This window comes from Camelus dromedarius, chromosome 3, assembly GCF_036321535.1.
Source record: "Camelus dromedarius isolate mCamDro1 chromosome 3, mCamDro1.pat, whole genome shotgun sequence".
Classification (NCBI taxonomy): Eukaryota; Metazoa; Chordata; class Mammalia; order Artiodactyla; family Camelidae; genus Camelus; species Camelus dromedarius.
The window spans coordinates 79,452,513-79,468,059 of NC_087438.1; the positions used below are offsets into that span (position 1 = coordinate 79,452,513).

At 37.4% G+C, this 15,547-nt stretch overlaps 1 protein-coding gene across 1 annotated transcript; it reads right to left on the reverse strand.

Annotated features, from left to right (window-relative positions):
- Positions 1-290: 290 nt before the first annotated feature.
- Positions 291-15,130, reverse strand: TMED7 (transmembrane p24 trafficking protein 7). Its single transcript, XM_010987500.3, has 3 exons — positions 14,594-15,130; positions 9,566-9,811; positions 291-6,211 (listed from the first exon to the last, which is right to left on the reverse strand). Exons 1-3 carry the CDS (start codon positions 14,786-14,788, stop codon positions 5,975-5,977), a joined length of 678 nt encoding a protein of 225 aa, XP_010985802.1. The 5' UTR covers positions 14,789-15,130; the 3' UTR covers positions 291-5,974.
- Between the last annotated feature and the right edge of the window lie 417 nt (positions 15,131-15,547).

Consider the following 15,547-nt stretch of genomic DNA (forward strand, 5'->3'; position numbering starts at 1 on the left):
CAGAAAACAAACAGAAACTGTGAGAAGATATCCAAACACTTAAAACCAAAGGATCAGTCTTCTAATATGTAAAGGAATCCTGTTAACCAAAACATCCAATTTCTTAAAATGGGAAAAACATCTGAACAGGGACTTCACAAAGAGGAAATCCAAGTGGTAATTAAACCTGTAAGAAAAAATAATTAACTTCATAGAAATTCAAATTAAGCAACAATGAGGTATAATACCCATTTCTTTAAAAAAAATATACACATATATCTATGAAAATAACTGAGATATATCAAAATGGATAATGGAATTACAGGTGGATTTTATTCTCTGAACCATTATTTCTGAAATTCTTAAGTGCTGCCTTTACAACATTATAAACCCAGGAGATTTTCAAAAGTTTTAAAGTCTCACAACATCAAATATGGAACTTTCTATTGCTACTGGTGAAAGCACTGATTCAGACAATTGCTTTAGGAAAGATAGGTGGCACCTAGTAAAGATGAAGACACACGTACTCTGTAAGCCAACAATTCCACTCCTAGATGTATTCTCAAGGGATGATACACACGCGTAACAGAACATAATATACAGAAATATTCATAGTGGCTTTGTTTATAACAGCAAAACTCCATCACAGTAGAGCAGACACATAACTCTGATGTATTTATATGATGGACTACCACACAGTAATGAAAATTACAGCCAGATGCATCAACACGGATGATGTAGCAAAACAAAGTCACGAAAGAATACATGTAATATCTAATTTATTAAACAGAATTTAATACTCCATTAAACTTTATTTATTAAAGTTTACTTTTGCCTGATTTTTTTAGACATTTTTCAGGAGAGGAGACATCAGTACCATTCAGAGTGTGGTCCAGTGACCATACTGAACTGTTATTGGCTGATGAAGAGAGAAGCACTTAAAGTGAGAGGAAGCATGCAGAGAAAGTAAGCATTTAGAAAGGCTGATAGCAATTCAGTATTACCAAAGCATTCAAGCATGATTTTGTATTTATACGTTTGTATTGTGAGTTTGTGGTAACTTGGAAATTTTTTAAAAAGTAGTTTGAGAAGAACTAGCATACATAACTGGTAAAAAGGAAAAGAAAACAATTATTTTCATTACAAGCAAAACATTAGTTATCTCTAGGGAGGAAATTCAGGAATGTGATCTAGAAAAGATACATAGGATCTTTTTATGGTGCTGGCAATATTGCATGTCTTAACCTGAGCATTAATTATTATGAGTATGTGCTTTGTAAATTTCTCTTTAAATGTTTAATACCCTCTTCTATATTATGACAAATTTCACAATTTCTAAAAGTTTAAAAATTTGTTATAGACAATACCAATTCTTTAAAAATAAACATCTCTATCTATAAAAAAATACCTGTAATACATCAAAATGGATAGTGGCTTATGGGTAGATTTTACTCTTTGAACCATTACTTCTCAAATTCTCGTGTTGCCTTTTCTTTTTAAGGTAGTGGTAGTCACTAGTAATCACCAGCACTAAAAACAGATTAAGCCAGACCAATGTTACCTCTAATAAATGTTGACTTCAGCAAGGATTGTAATCATTCCTAATGATGCTACCTTGTGGATAAAATGGAGAAAGCAGACTGAAAAACAGCATACTTGGTGGATAACATCCCCATATTTTCCTCCACAATTTGGAAGCAACTGAGATAGAGAAGTTATTCACCAGATCAAACAGCACCTTTACTAGTAACAGTTAAAGAATGGTTTTTGATCTGTAACAAAAAATTCACGCCCACATCCCTGAATCAGGGATTAATCCACTCAACCGCTGGCCTAACTAGACAAAATGCACCCTTCCCCACCCAGGAGATGACAAAGAAAACTCCTTGACGAGTAAGTCTTTTGATCTACATACGTCTTTCCTCCTCTAGAACTCCGTCTTGGAAACTTCAAGTCCATTCTGCTTCATTACTTACTTAACATTAGTTGCATTTATAGCCATCCTACAACTACTATGTTCCTGGAGGTCAGATTATCTTATTAATTTTTGAAACTTCTGGCAGGCTATTATGTACATGATAGACTTTCATATTCGTGTTACATATCATTTAAGAGCCATATAGAGGCTACAGTAAGAACTACAGTGAGGAACTAAAGAAAGATCAAGAGACTAAAACTGGACTGATGATAAAAAATATAGCTATTATTTATTAAGGGCTTATATATGATAGGCACTAACCCTAAGTGTTTATAAACATCTCATTATATTCTCATTATAGTAGATATTACCTTAGTAATAAGTGAAGCAGAAATGTACAGAGTTAATAAAATCATTTGTGGGAGGTCACACTACCATGATCTGAACTTGGCTGATTCCAAAACCAAACACTGAACAGCTATTGAGCTATACTGAAATCAAGATTGCTAACCCTTCAGAGACCTATCCTTAATTAATGTTTGTAAGGTAGTATTGCATAGTGGTTGAGAAAGAGGGATCTGGAGCCAGACTGGCATGGTTCATGTTCACACTTTGCTAATTACTAATTGTGATATAGGCAGGATTCTTAACAACCTCTCTACACCTCCGTTTTCTCATCTGTAAAATGGGAATAATATCCTTAGTTCATATACATCTATCAAAACTCATCAAACTGTAGATCTAAAATATGTGTAGTTTACTGCACAGGAATCATAACCACAATAAAGATCTTAAGAATATATATCCTTAGTTCATAGGATTACTGCAAAGCTGAAACGTGACAATAGAAATAAAATACTAGGCACAGTACCTAGCACAAGGAAAGCATTCAATAAATGTTAACCTATATTACTGTTATTTCTTTGCTGCTTTTGTAGGGTTGTGTACAGGAACCAGAATGCCCCGAATAACATCTTATAAAGGGGGAAAAACTGAGAAAACTTGGCATTATACAATCTAAGGCTCATTTACCTAAAAATTCAGAGCTTTTTAGGGAACTGAAGGCTTAACTCACATTCACCCAAACTTTCAGTAAGAAATCCAAAAAGACGGTTAGAAGTGAGGTGGTTTAGAGGTTGTTATTTCTGTTCTTTAACTTTCTTGGTCAGTCCTTAAGATGTTTCAGTGAAATATCAAATAAATTATCACTCTTTTGCTACAAAACTGTACTCCCAGCTGCAAGTTGATAAGGAGCTTTAAAAAATTTTAAATCCTGACAGAAACAAGTGAGGTCAGTTCGTTGAAAGATTTTTTTTTATTCTACAAGAATTGATTGGTGCAATCCTGCAGAACCAACATGTTTAGAGAAATTTCTTTTTCTTTTCAAAAGTAAATGAAAAGCCCCTTTGAATTATTTATATACCAATTTGTTTAATTTCTGAAAACAATAGTCATAGGGTCTGCTATGTCATATTTAACCATAAACGTTACACATTTACAAACTGAAGCAAAAGTGGATAGTACAGAGATTTAAATGAAATCTTTCAAAGAATAAAACTGCTTTTCAGTTCACTGTTTTCAAAGTTGATTATCATCAAGCCAGGATGAAAGTTGTGAACCCCAAACTATTTGTTTAATAAAAAAAGAATGTTTAGATTATTAGCAAAGTAATATCTTAAAATGTATCTTCACACAGTTGCAATTTTAGTACAAACTTGTATATCAAGTCCCTTTCCATTATCTGTTCTACTTTAAAAATATATACAGTTAATGGTGTTTAAATATGTATTCTGAGCCATACATCCAAACATAAATACTTGGGAAATTTCAAACTGTTGCAACAAGTTATGAAAGGCTTAAAGAAAAGAGATGAGCTACAAACTATATGGTAGAAGGAAGAAAATAAAGTTCTTACTTAATATTCATGTCTGGATAGATATGTATTTTCTAACTTTTATATACATATCTAGTTTAGTATAGACAGCCATCAAACTTTAACCAGCTACAAACAGACTAAACTAAGCTGGTATTATTTTCTATAACAGGTAACAGTGGTGATTTCAAAACTTTTAATACATCTCAATAGTTTCATCACAACTTATTTGTGGTAATAGTCTAACATCATGAAATTTTGATAGGCACAGATTAAATAACTGCATTATCTATGCCAAACTCGGCACACTGATGATACCTGACTTCACTTAATTACGGTGTAACTATCTGAACACAACAGAGCATAAAGGCAACCAGTAAAGGACATTTAACATACGCCCAGGCTTATCAATCACTCTAACATTAGTGTTTAAGATTTGCAAATCTAAACATAGAGGGACACTTATAAAACTGCAGGACAACTCCTATACCAGAACCCCAACAGGTAAATCTGCAAAATCTTAAACTTCAGTTCTTAATCCAGTGACAAATATTTTTGAAGGAGTAGCTATTTGGTCTTCAAAAACTTTAGAATTAAAGGGTTGAAAATATGTTCATCCCTTGCTACGCTGTAGCACCTGAAATTAGTAAGCAGGACTACCTGAATTCATTTTGCTCTTATATATGCATTTTAAGACAGCTTGGAAGTAAGAGCTAACTTCTAGTCAGTGATGCTAAGCAACTAGAACTGCTATCCAATCAGTATTCCATGGTACCACATATCAAAGTCCTAACAACATGAGTCTTGCCCAGCACTCATCACTTTTAGGTGGGGGAGAGAAGCATGGCAAAAAGCGTTGCATTTTTTTTTTTTTTTAACAGCATAAAAGCTTTAAACACATACAATTTTGTATCATCTTGTATTCTATTCTAGAATATCTGGAATTCTATTCTAGAATAAAATCTTACTTCAATCAGCTCAATCTATACAAGTTATAGAATACAAATATAGTCTAAACCCTATGGTGTACAGAAAACGCACTATTTAATACTCACTAAATGCAGTACAATCAATGAAGATTATCAAATAAGAAACACACACACAGCACTCTAATTCTTTAAATCACCTTAGATCTGCTAACCAGAGATTGTACAAATTACATGTGCAAGACAAAAAAAGCAAAAAAAGAAAAAACAAAAAAAGAAGAAACCAAAGAAACTAACTTCTCAGTGCATCACACCCATCAGGATAAAATGTATGGCACTTTTACAGTACTATATTACAACTGTCAATTTAAGATGTGAATAACTCAGATAACTCAAAGAGCAAGAACTAGCCAATCCAAATGTTTAAAACGAAACAGATCACCTTTTTTTGTAAAAGCACTAAAAATGTATTATGTGCCAATAACTCAGTAAAAGTTTCCTCATTTCACTTGTCCCCCACTTAAGTGTCTTAAATTATTCTCCGTTTATTTTTACCTGTTACAACAGTCTGATTTTTAAGGCCTATATAAGCTCTATTATGTTACTGAAACATACTACGTTCTATGTGGTAAGAGTATCTTTATGAAAAAAGTAACATATCTGGTTATAGATCATAGAATAAACCCAAACAACAAAAATGACACTTTCTAAGCAAAAGAAATAAATTAAACCATGATGGATCAATTTAAAATTATATCAATATTAACTAACATTTCTAGTTATTTTTTTCCCCACAAAATTAAACAGTGCAGAATAGGGCTTGGGCTACAGTTAATCATAATTCGTTTTCTTAACAACAAAACTTTATTTACCATAAACAACTAAAAGGCAATTTTCTTCCTCCACAACACAGGTGGACAATAAATCAAAGGTTTTTAAAATATCCACTACCTACAAGAAAAGTACTTTTAAATGGCTAAAAGGAATCAAAATACCAAAGTTTAGTGTGCGAAGAGTAGATATAAACAACCAAGAAAAGAGTAGATCATTAGGTTGAATATTTATGAAGAGCCCAAAGTAAGTTCCAAAGTGTTTCTACCTTTACAAATAAAAAAGGTGTCCTTTCCACAGCTTGGGGATATGCATTGTACATCCACCCCAACAAGTGTATGAGTAAGGTTTTAAAAATATTCCCAATATTAAGTCCTTCGGTACCTAAAATTAATTAGAGGACAGCAATATTACAGCGGCAATGGTGCATCAATTCTCAAAACGTAGTTATGATCCAACACGAGTTGTCGTGGTTCTTTTATCTGAGAAAAAGCTTTTCAGAAGAAATACCTGCCCTATGCTAACCACCAGAAGAATGATGGCTTCTCCTACTGACCAATAGGCCACTCTTGTATTTAGATCCTCCGCTCGGCTTCGGCCTTGAGCTTCTCTCAAACGGAAATGAGTCTGATAGTCGATGACAGATTTCAGAGCTTCGTGAATTGAAACACAGGCAGACTCCATCTGAAAGGAAATATTTTCGGTTAGTATGTTAATACTTTCTGTCCAATCCATCCAGCACATTCATCTTTTCTTTCAATCTGATCTCAATTCCTCATCTGACTAAAGTTCTATTAAACTGGCATTCATTCATTCACCCATTAATGTCAGTGGTCCTGGCAAAGCAGCCCTTCTACTCATTCCCACTAGGACGACTGGGAAGGCTGGACATCCCAAGAAGCAGCTGCCTGCTCCAAAGTGGAATATCTCAGCTGTGGCACCTGAAAGCTGGTAAACAGAACACAGAGCTAACAGCAGAAGAGAAACTAACCAGTTATGGTTGGCGGCTACAGAATTTCAAGGCCAGGTTTCTCAAAGAGGAAGAATTAGGAGGAAGAGCACGGCAGGTCAGTAAATTTGACCAATACCAAGAATATGAATCAAAGTCCATATATACAAAAATTAACCAAATATGGCATAAAAAGATCGAGTCAGTCAAAATTACACTATTTTAAAAACAGTTGAATATTAAAGTGATAGGACAGAGTAGGATTTTTTTTTCACATTTACCACTTCTCCCTCATGTCTGTCAACTACACCAATATATAAGTTCTCAATGGGACATAAGTTTCATTTTAACTGTGTAATGTGTTTGTGAGCCTTCATCAAATGACACCTGATCTTTTTATACATTACACTATCTGCTTTGAGAAGGGTTAAGAGTGTAATTTTTTGTTGTAGATCAGAGTTTAATACCCTTCTGCTGCTAAAAACTTTATCCTGGTGATGAAACACATGCTGTATTATATTATACTTATTTTACATCACAAACCACATATTAAAAATTTTTTAATGAGTTTGTTGTAATTTTAATTAAGGAATACAGACATCAGAAAATAATTTAAGCACTTAATAAAGTTCTACCAAAATAAGTACGAAAGGAGTAGTTATAAAAATATTTCCTTTAAGTGCTTTTAAAAAGCATGAGCAATTATAAGGTCTACAAATTGAATTTACCTATTAGAATACTCAAACACTTTTGCTTCTTGTTTTGTTTGGCCCCTAGGAATGAAAGACTGGCAAAACTGTGCTAAAATGAATGGTATCTATGTTTTAATAAGAGGTAGAGAGATGCTTCTAGCATTTCTGTGCATTCTATATGTTTTCAAAATGGGATGTGGTCTAAGAATTGTTCCCCTGAAATGTATGCATAAAAACAAGGATTTGGTACAAATTCAGGACATTTAAGGAATTCCTGAAGCCTGACAACAGGGCATGGGTTACAATGTACTGCTGAATCATAGAAATTAAAAAACTACTTCCATGGATTCATACTATTTTTGAGAAGGTGTTGTTTTCCTTTTTTAAAAAATTCTACTTCTAAAGTAGAAATTTCATACATATTCAAAGGTATAGAGAACAGTACAATGAATTGCCATGTAATAATTATTAAACATAGATAATCTTGTTTCGTCTGTACTCATCTAACTTCCTCCCCACTCCAATTACTTTAAAGCAAATCTCATATTTTCTCATTTCAGTTATACTTTTGTACATTTCTGAAATGTAACACTTTAAAAAATATACCTCTAATAGTATTGTAACACAAAGTAATTAATAGTTCCTTAAAAGTTATCAAATATACAGTTAGTGTTCAAATTTCCCCCAAATGTCTCAAAAGTTGTTTCCAAATCAGAATCCAAACAAAGTCACAATCATTTAGCTGGTATGTTTTTAAAATCTTCTTTAATCTTAAGGTTCTCTTCCTTCTTTTTCTCCTTCCCATTTATTTGTTGAAGAAACGGAATCCTCTATCCTACAGCACTTCCCACTTTCTGGATTTTGCTAATTTTTATTCCCCTGGTGCACCTTTTATCCTCTGTATTTCTTATAAACTAGTGGTTGGAGCCAGAGACTTGATAGGATTCAGGCATAATGTCTGGGTGGGAACACCTTACAGGCAATGTTATGTTCTTACTGCATATTATCAGAAGACACATAATATCTAGTTATGTCTCCATTTGTGAATGATTATTAGAGTTAGGTGATTTCAGATTCATCTGTTACAAAGTTCCCCATCAGCCTTTCACCTAATGATTTTGCAGTGACTGGTGATCACTGCCTACTCTAGATTCATCATTTTATTGATTAATGGTCCCAAAATGGTGATTTAATGAAACTCTATCATTTATTCTACATGTACTAGCTGGTAATTTTTTCAGTTCTGAAGTATGAACAGCTGCTTTATAAGTATCCCTATTGTAAGAGAGATTTACTAGCTTTTTGAAAATAGAAAAACAGAACTAAGAAAAGATTAAAAATGTGATACAAATATAGGAGGCTAAGTTGTCCTAAACACTTTGCTACCACTCATTTCTTACATTTATCTACTTAGGTTTTTAAAGCAATCTATCTCATTACACAAATTAAAATGTATGAAGGTTAAGTAATAATTTATAAACAATGGCCTCAAAGAAAAATCTTTTTACAAAGCACAGTGCCATTCACACAGGATGCTACAGTAAAGAGAACGTGTCTAAGACTAAGAGCATTTGAATACATCTTATTAATGCTTACAATAGGTTTATGAATTAAGGCTCTTACACATTCTTAAAAATGTGTAAAAAAAAATGTAAATGTTACACATTCTTAAAAATGCCTCTATCACCACATGACTTTGGTCAAGAGACTAACTGGAACCTGGGAACAATATGTGTCAATTTAAGGTTTTAACAAGTTGGTGGTAAATAATTCCTTTGGATAGTGAATTATCTTTTAGATATACTCTTAAGCTCACACTGTATTTGAACTAGAAAACAGCCCTTCTTATCACCTGAGCCGTATTTGTTCAATGACTTTAAATTTCTTTAGCTCTTTCCCTCATTAAGCTCTTCTTCAAAATAAAACCCAATTTAGCTTCCTTAACTATCTTTGTTACTTGACTTACTATAACTCTTGAATATTTTACCTTCAGTTACACAAAAGTTATTGTAATAGCAGTATGAGTAACACTAAATACTGGTATAAAAGTAAATATATTCATTAAGGCATCATTTTGCTAATTTATGATAGCAATGTTCCTCCATGAATTACAGAAAATGCTTCAAAATGCTGGAGTACTGTCTAGCCTTTTAAATTTCCTTTGCTACTGATGTTTTAATGTTTATTTTCTTCATATTTAAAAGTTCATAAAATTCCTTAACAAAGGTCCTCTTTAAAAAAGCCTGAAGTTCTCTGTGAAATGCCTATCTACTATAAGAGTTAAGACAGGTCTTAGAGATTATGTTAAAATTCTGTGATTCATCAGTGGTTAATGCATGTTAAATTATGTTTTTTTCCCCCTTTGGACATATAAACATATTGCTGACTTGTTATTACCTGGGTAAGAGCACTGACTCGGTTCTCACTAGGAAACAAAGGTGGGTCTTCTCCAACTTGAAGATCAAAATACACGGTTTTATGTGTGAAAGTAGAAAATTCATTGCTGAAGCAAAATTTGTATGTCCCATTTTTGGAGGCTGTGAAGGTAAAACTATCATACTGTTTCTTCATCTCTTTGTATAACACATTACCATCAGGATCTTCTACTCGACAATCTACATCATAGTGACCACCAGTAATCACCTACAAAAGAAAAAAAAAAATGGAAAGATCACTGTAACTAACAAGTTTGAGAAATTAACCAGGTTTCATGCTAAAATGGCTGTAAGATTTTTGTTGTCGTTTTTTGTTTTTTTACCATCACAGGCAATTTTACATTTTTGGATTTCTACCAGTGGATGGAACTTGAGAGGCAAATTTCAGTTCAACTAAAGCTTTACATAAACTGAACAAATTCCCTCCTGACGGGAAAGAGGGTACTAACCAACTAGTCAGACAACTGTTCTAGTTAATGCAGGTCTCTTGTACCACTTAATTCTCCCAACAATCCTACAAGAGAGTTTTTTTTCCCCTCTATTTGACAAACTGAGAAATTTAGGAAAGATAAGTAATCCACCCAAGATTTACTCATCTAGTAAGAGGCAGAGGCAGAAGCTCAATGCCATAGTCAACTTTGACTCTTAAGCTTACTACCACATATTTTCCTTCCCCAAACTTTTTCACCTAGTTTTCTATTACCATCATCCAAGTACACACAGACAGTACAGTGAAGCAGTAAAGTAGGTCAGTCGTTAGCCTAACATCCCATGCATACTTCTATTATAGAGCTTAAACTCATTTTACTGCCAAATTACAACTAGGCTGTGTTCTTAAGTTCTTTTATAGGTCACTTATATGGAATTTGATACATACTTTGTTTTGAGTTACATTAAGAACAGAATAGACATGTGGGCTAGTCTAAGAATGTATCATCATTTACAAACTTGTTTCCAAGAGAAACAAACAATTAAGCTATATTGTTTAAACACCTGTGATTAAAGCAAAACCAAAGCAGAATAACACAAAAACAAACAAATCGGCTCATCTGAAAGCCAGTATTTAAGGGCAAGCATATGAAAGGAAAGCCAGGAGTAGGTGAAAACTTCTGAAGAGGATTCTGGAGCTATTTTCAAGGGTTTATGCTTAATCTGTTACAATTTGGGCCATTTGGGTTATACAAATAAACAGAGGAGGGAGAGATTTTTTTCGTGAGGTAACTGGACAGGCATAAGAAAGGAGAGGGGAAAAGGATTAAAGAGGAGAAAGGACACCTTATGTGAGAAAAACTGGGAAGAAAGAGGGAGAGGAGACAGAAGAAACATAGGTGGCATGTATCAACCTGAGAAAGTTTAATGAGAAAGAGACATTGGATTTGAGGGTTCCAACCACCATGAGATGCATTTTCAAGCTTCTGTTTTCAAGCTTGAATCCTCTGGGTTAGCGTAATATTGACATTCTAGACTTGTAGAACATAGAGATCAAACTTTGGACTTCAAATTAGATTAGCTACTTACGTGTCCTTCTGTCACTGAAGAGTAACTGAACTATGTTACAAGATCATTTTGACAACTAAATGAAGTATAACTATGCACTTAGGGAACTGTAAAATAGCCAAATGTTAATACACAGATAAAACGTTTGACATAAAAACGGTGTCTTAGCAATTGGGCATTTACCCCTCCCCACCAAAAGTCAACAACCTCTCCTCTAGGTGAAATAATGACTTCATTTTATATACCCAATTATTCATACTTCACCACTGTACTCTGAATAATCAAAATATACATACAAACTAAAAAGGACCAGGACTGATCACCACGCCACTTTTCTTCTATCAAACTTTAAAATAAGTAATCTTACTTCAAATAAAGGCAACCCCTTACAACCTGTCCAGTCCCGTAAGAGAAAAACTGAGGATCATCTCAAATTATGTGTTCCTACCTGTCCACTAGTCACAGGTATCACTTGATATTACTGCCTCTCTCAGATTCACCCCACCTCTTCCATTCCCAACCCACAGTCCAGACAGGACTACTGCCACAACTCCCTAAAAGGTCTTCCCATCACCCAGTCTCTCCTCCCACTAATCCAGGGTTTTAAACTCAGTTCGATAATTAGGGGCTGGATAATTTGGTGTAGGGGCTGTGCTGTCCTGTGCCTTGTGGCACATGTAGCAGCCACCTGCTGACAGCAGCACCTCCCTCCCTACATGTCTACTGAGGAAGCAACTTCCCATCCTTCCCCATCCCCCACTGAACCTTCATTTAAAACCTTTTGATAATTCCTGTGGCCTCCAGAAAAATCCAAACCTGTTATCAACGGCATACCACTCCCCTGTACCTTCTCAAGGCAACCTCAGCACCTCTTTTACATCCGTTCTCACTCTATGTTCGCAAGATACCAGAATGCCAGAAATTCTCTGAGTAAGTCTCTGCCCCACATCTGTACTAACTGTGACAAGTTACACAGGGTTTGTTTGCTAAAGAAACACCAGACTCAAAACAACAAGTTACAAATCTATAGTTTATTACAGGAAGACAATACAATATAAAACATCATAGCCAAAAGCTGTCTCACAGCAGGAAGTCAGGAGACGTCAGGTGTGGTCGGTCTCCTTTGTCCTCCCTCTGTGAGGGATGTGGCCAGAAATATACCCTCTCAGATCAGGAACTACCCAAGCGTGCAAGGAATATCTTGGAACCAGGAAGCCCAAAATAGTGTCTTGGCTGGGTTTTTCCTATTTCGCTGGTCACATAAGCATATTTCTACTGTGTAACCATTCTCGATGGGAGAGTCTCTGGGGGTTCTCAGTGAGAACAGGTACAAATGATCAATCTCTGTTATCAATGAACGATGCTGAAAAACTGGTACAAACTACCCCTAAAGCCCTCAGACCCACAGCTACAAAGCAACACTATTATTCAGTGTATTTCAGTGCCAACTCAGGCTACTTTTCAGGCCTACTGGAATAAAGTCTCACAAACATAACACATTTGCCAAACAAACACATCCTCCCCCTCTACCACTTTGAAGAGTAACTCTTATTTATCCTTCTAGACTCAGCTCACACACCAGCCCCTCAGTTAAATTCCCCCTGATGATCCTCCATCTTCAGTCAGCGCTGTATCTACTGAGTACTTTTATTATTGCATTGAACATCACATTACATGACTGTGTGTCCATGTAAGCCCCCTGAGGTCAAGTTCTGCCACATTTGTCTTTAGGTGGTAGTATAACAAAGTAATTAAGAAGCTGGAACTGCATACTGATTTTGCTTCCTGTTAATTTTTGTGACTTGGGTCTTAACTTATTGAAGCCTCAGTTTCTTCATCAGTTAAAAAAGGAATAAAAACTATACCCATCTCACGTTGAGTTGTCCTGAGTTGTCCTATTATGTAATAACACTCGAAATGCTTGGTATACTGTCTGCCACATAATAGATGCTAATTTTTTAGCCCTCAACAGTAGTAGGATAGTACTCTCAGCACCACGCCCAGCATCTGCACATATAAGAAGTTAATAAATGTTTGTTAAATTCAAATAAATAAAAATTTTGCTGACACTTTAATTCCTGCTATCACCTTTTCTGTCTCCTGGTCCTAACCCATGAAGTTAAGCCACCTAAGCGTCATCCTTGGCCTCCTCTCCCTCACTCACTACACCAAGTCCTGTTGATGGTACCGATTACATATCTCCCATCCTTTCACTTTTCTCCTTCCCCACTGCTACCACCTTAGTCTCAGCCTGGACCAATACAATGGCCTCCTAATCAGTCTTCTGTATCTATTCTGCAACTCTCTGTAGTATCTTCCCTACCTGCATAGCTAATATTCATCCATACAGCCACCAAGAATATTTAGGTCTTGTCACTGCACTGCCTACAACACCCTGATGGCTTCTAATAGTCTCAGGAAAAACTAAAGTCCTTAAATCGGACAGTGGGGCACTACATGGTCTGGCCCCTGCTGACCTCCCTTCTTCAGGCTTCTTATTTCCAACTATATTGGACCTGTCTATGGTCTTCAAATTCCCAGTCACTGTTACCACAGTGACCCTGCAAAGGCTATTCCCTTTTCCCCCTTATCCAACTATTTACAACTCACCCTTCACAGTTCAGCTTCAAATTACTTCCTAAAGGAAGCCTTCACAGATTCCAATGACGAGACCATTTATGACCTAGTCTCTGCTCTTAAAGCACAATTTTGATGAATGAGCAGGTACTAATTAAGAAAAGAAGGGTAGGATGGGTAGGGAATCAAGAATGATTAACAGTGACCCTATCTGTTTTGGTCACTTCTGTGTCACCAGCAACTCGTACTGACAAGCTGTTCAAATATATTAAATAAGTCTACCAACAAAAAAAGAAACACAGTAAAGATTGTTTTAACCAATTTAAGAAATTACATTCTCTTTAATAAACATTTTTATATAATCCCCTAGATGAGAAGGGGCCTCTTATTTGTCACAGCAATTCCTTCCACAGCACTCTTAGCAAATGGTCATCTAGTCCGGAATGGAGCTCTTCCAATGATAAGGAATTAACCAATAGTCCTAATATCGGTGGAAAACCTGAAAAGCAATGGAGTTAGATACTGGCAGCACTTCAAATTTGATTGAAGAGGAGGTGTAGATTAGAGAGTGGGGGTCTGCCGTTGGGCATGATAGAAAGCAAGTAACTTTTTTTTAAAGGAGACTCTTCTAAGGAAGGAAGTTCAAAAGGCCTTAAACTAAAGGAAATGGAAGGAAAAGTCACAGCCACAGGAAGCATTTCTGGAATTCACATATCCTAGTATCTGGTCTTAAATGTCTCTTGCTTGCGCAAAGTTTCGGAGAGGAAAGCCAAATGTCCTGCATCAGCTACCTAGAGGTGATTCTTAAACTAGGTAAAGAATAAACACACACAGACAGGAGGGGGGCACCTAGTACGCTGCGGCCCCAACCCTGGAACCGCGAGCTGGGGCCCGGGCCTGCCTGAGCCCGTAGTACCTGGAACTCGAGGGTGCACTTGGTGCCCTGCGTGATGTCCTCGTAGAAACACTGCTTGGCATTGTCGGGGAGCTCGAAGGTGATCTCAGAGGCGCCACCGGGCCCTGGCACCAGCAACAGCAGCAGCGCGAGCAGCCTGCAGCCCCAACGGCCCGCGGCGGCCGCCCAGCGCTGCGCGGACCCCGGCCGGGGCATCCCGAGGCGGCGGCCTCAACGGAGCTGCGGCGAGACGCAGGGTCAGGTCTGCACGGGCTCACTGCGCACGGCAGGCCTCGGCCCGAGCCGCACCGCGAAGACGCACCGCAGAGTTGCTCGGAGCCTCGGAGAGATTTGGGATGAGGAGCGAGTCGCTCGGTACGGGGAAGGGGTGCTGAAGGGCTGGGGCCTAGAGCCGAGAACGACCCGGGAAGCAGAGACAGAGCCGGTAGAGAACAAGCGGAAAAGGCCCGAGACGGCCGGAAGTCGGGACAAGGGCTGGCGGGGCGGGGCCTGAGGCACCTGCTCCAGCGACCCGGATGTGCTCTCGCCAGGCCGCGGGGAGAGGCGCTGGAGTGTGTACGTGGAAGCTCGCAAGGCGTCTGCTCTACCTACGCCGCCGCCTGGGCCGAGGGGCGGGGCCAGCTTGGGGGACGTGGCGGGGCGGGGCCAGGAAAAGGGGTGTGGCTAGCGGGTGCCTCTGCCCGGCTGGCAGCCCGCTGCCGGCAGCGGGCGTAGGAGCTACCCGCCCCTGGATATTTAGCTCCGCCGGCTTGTTTCTGAGAGCAGCGATGGGGCAGCTCCGAGGGAGTGATGAAGAAAGAGTTCACTTTGCCGTAGGGGGCTAATCACTATGGTAGAGCGGTTTGCAATTTTCAGAGTTTTCTTGTAAACCAAAAAATATTGCCGGGAAGCATTTTAGCTAGGAGCTTGAATTCTGTGACCACCAGACTTCAGGAGTTCTAACCCCTACTCTAT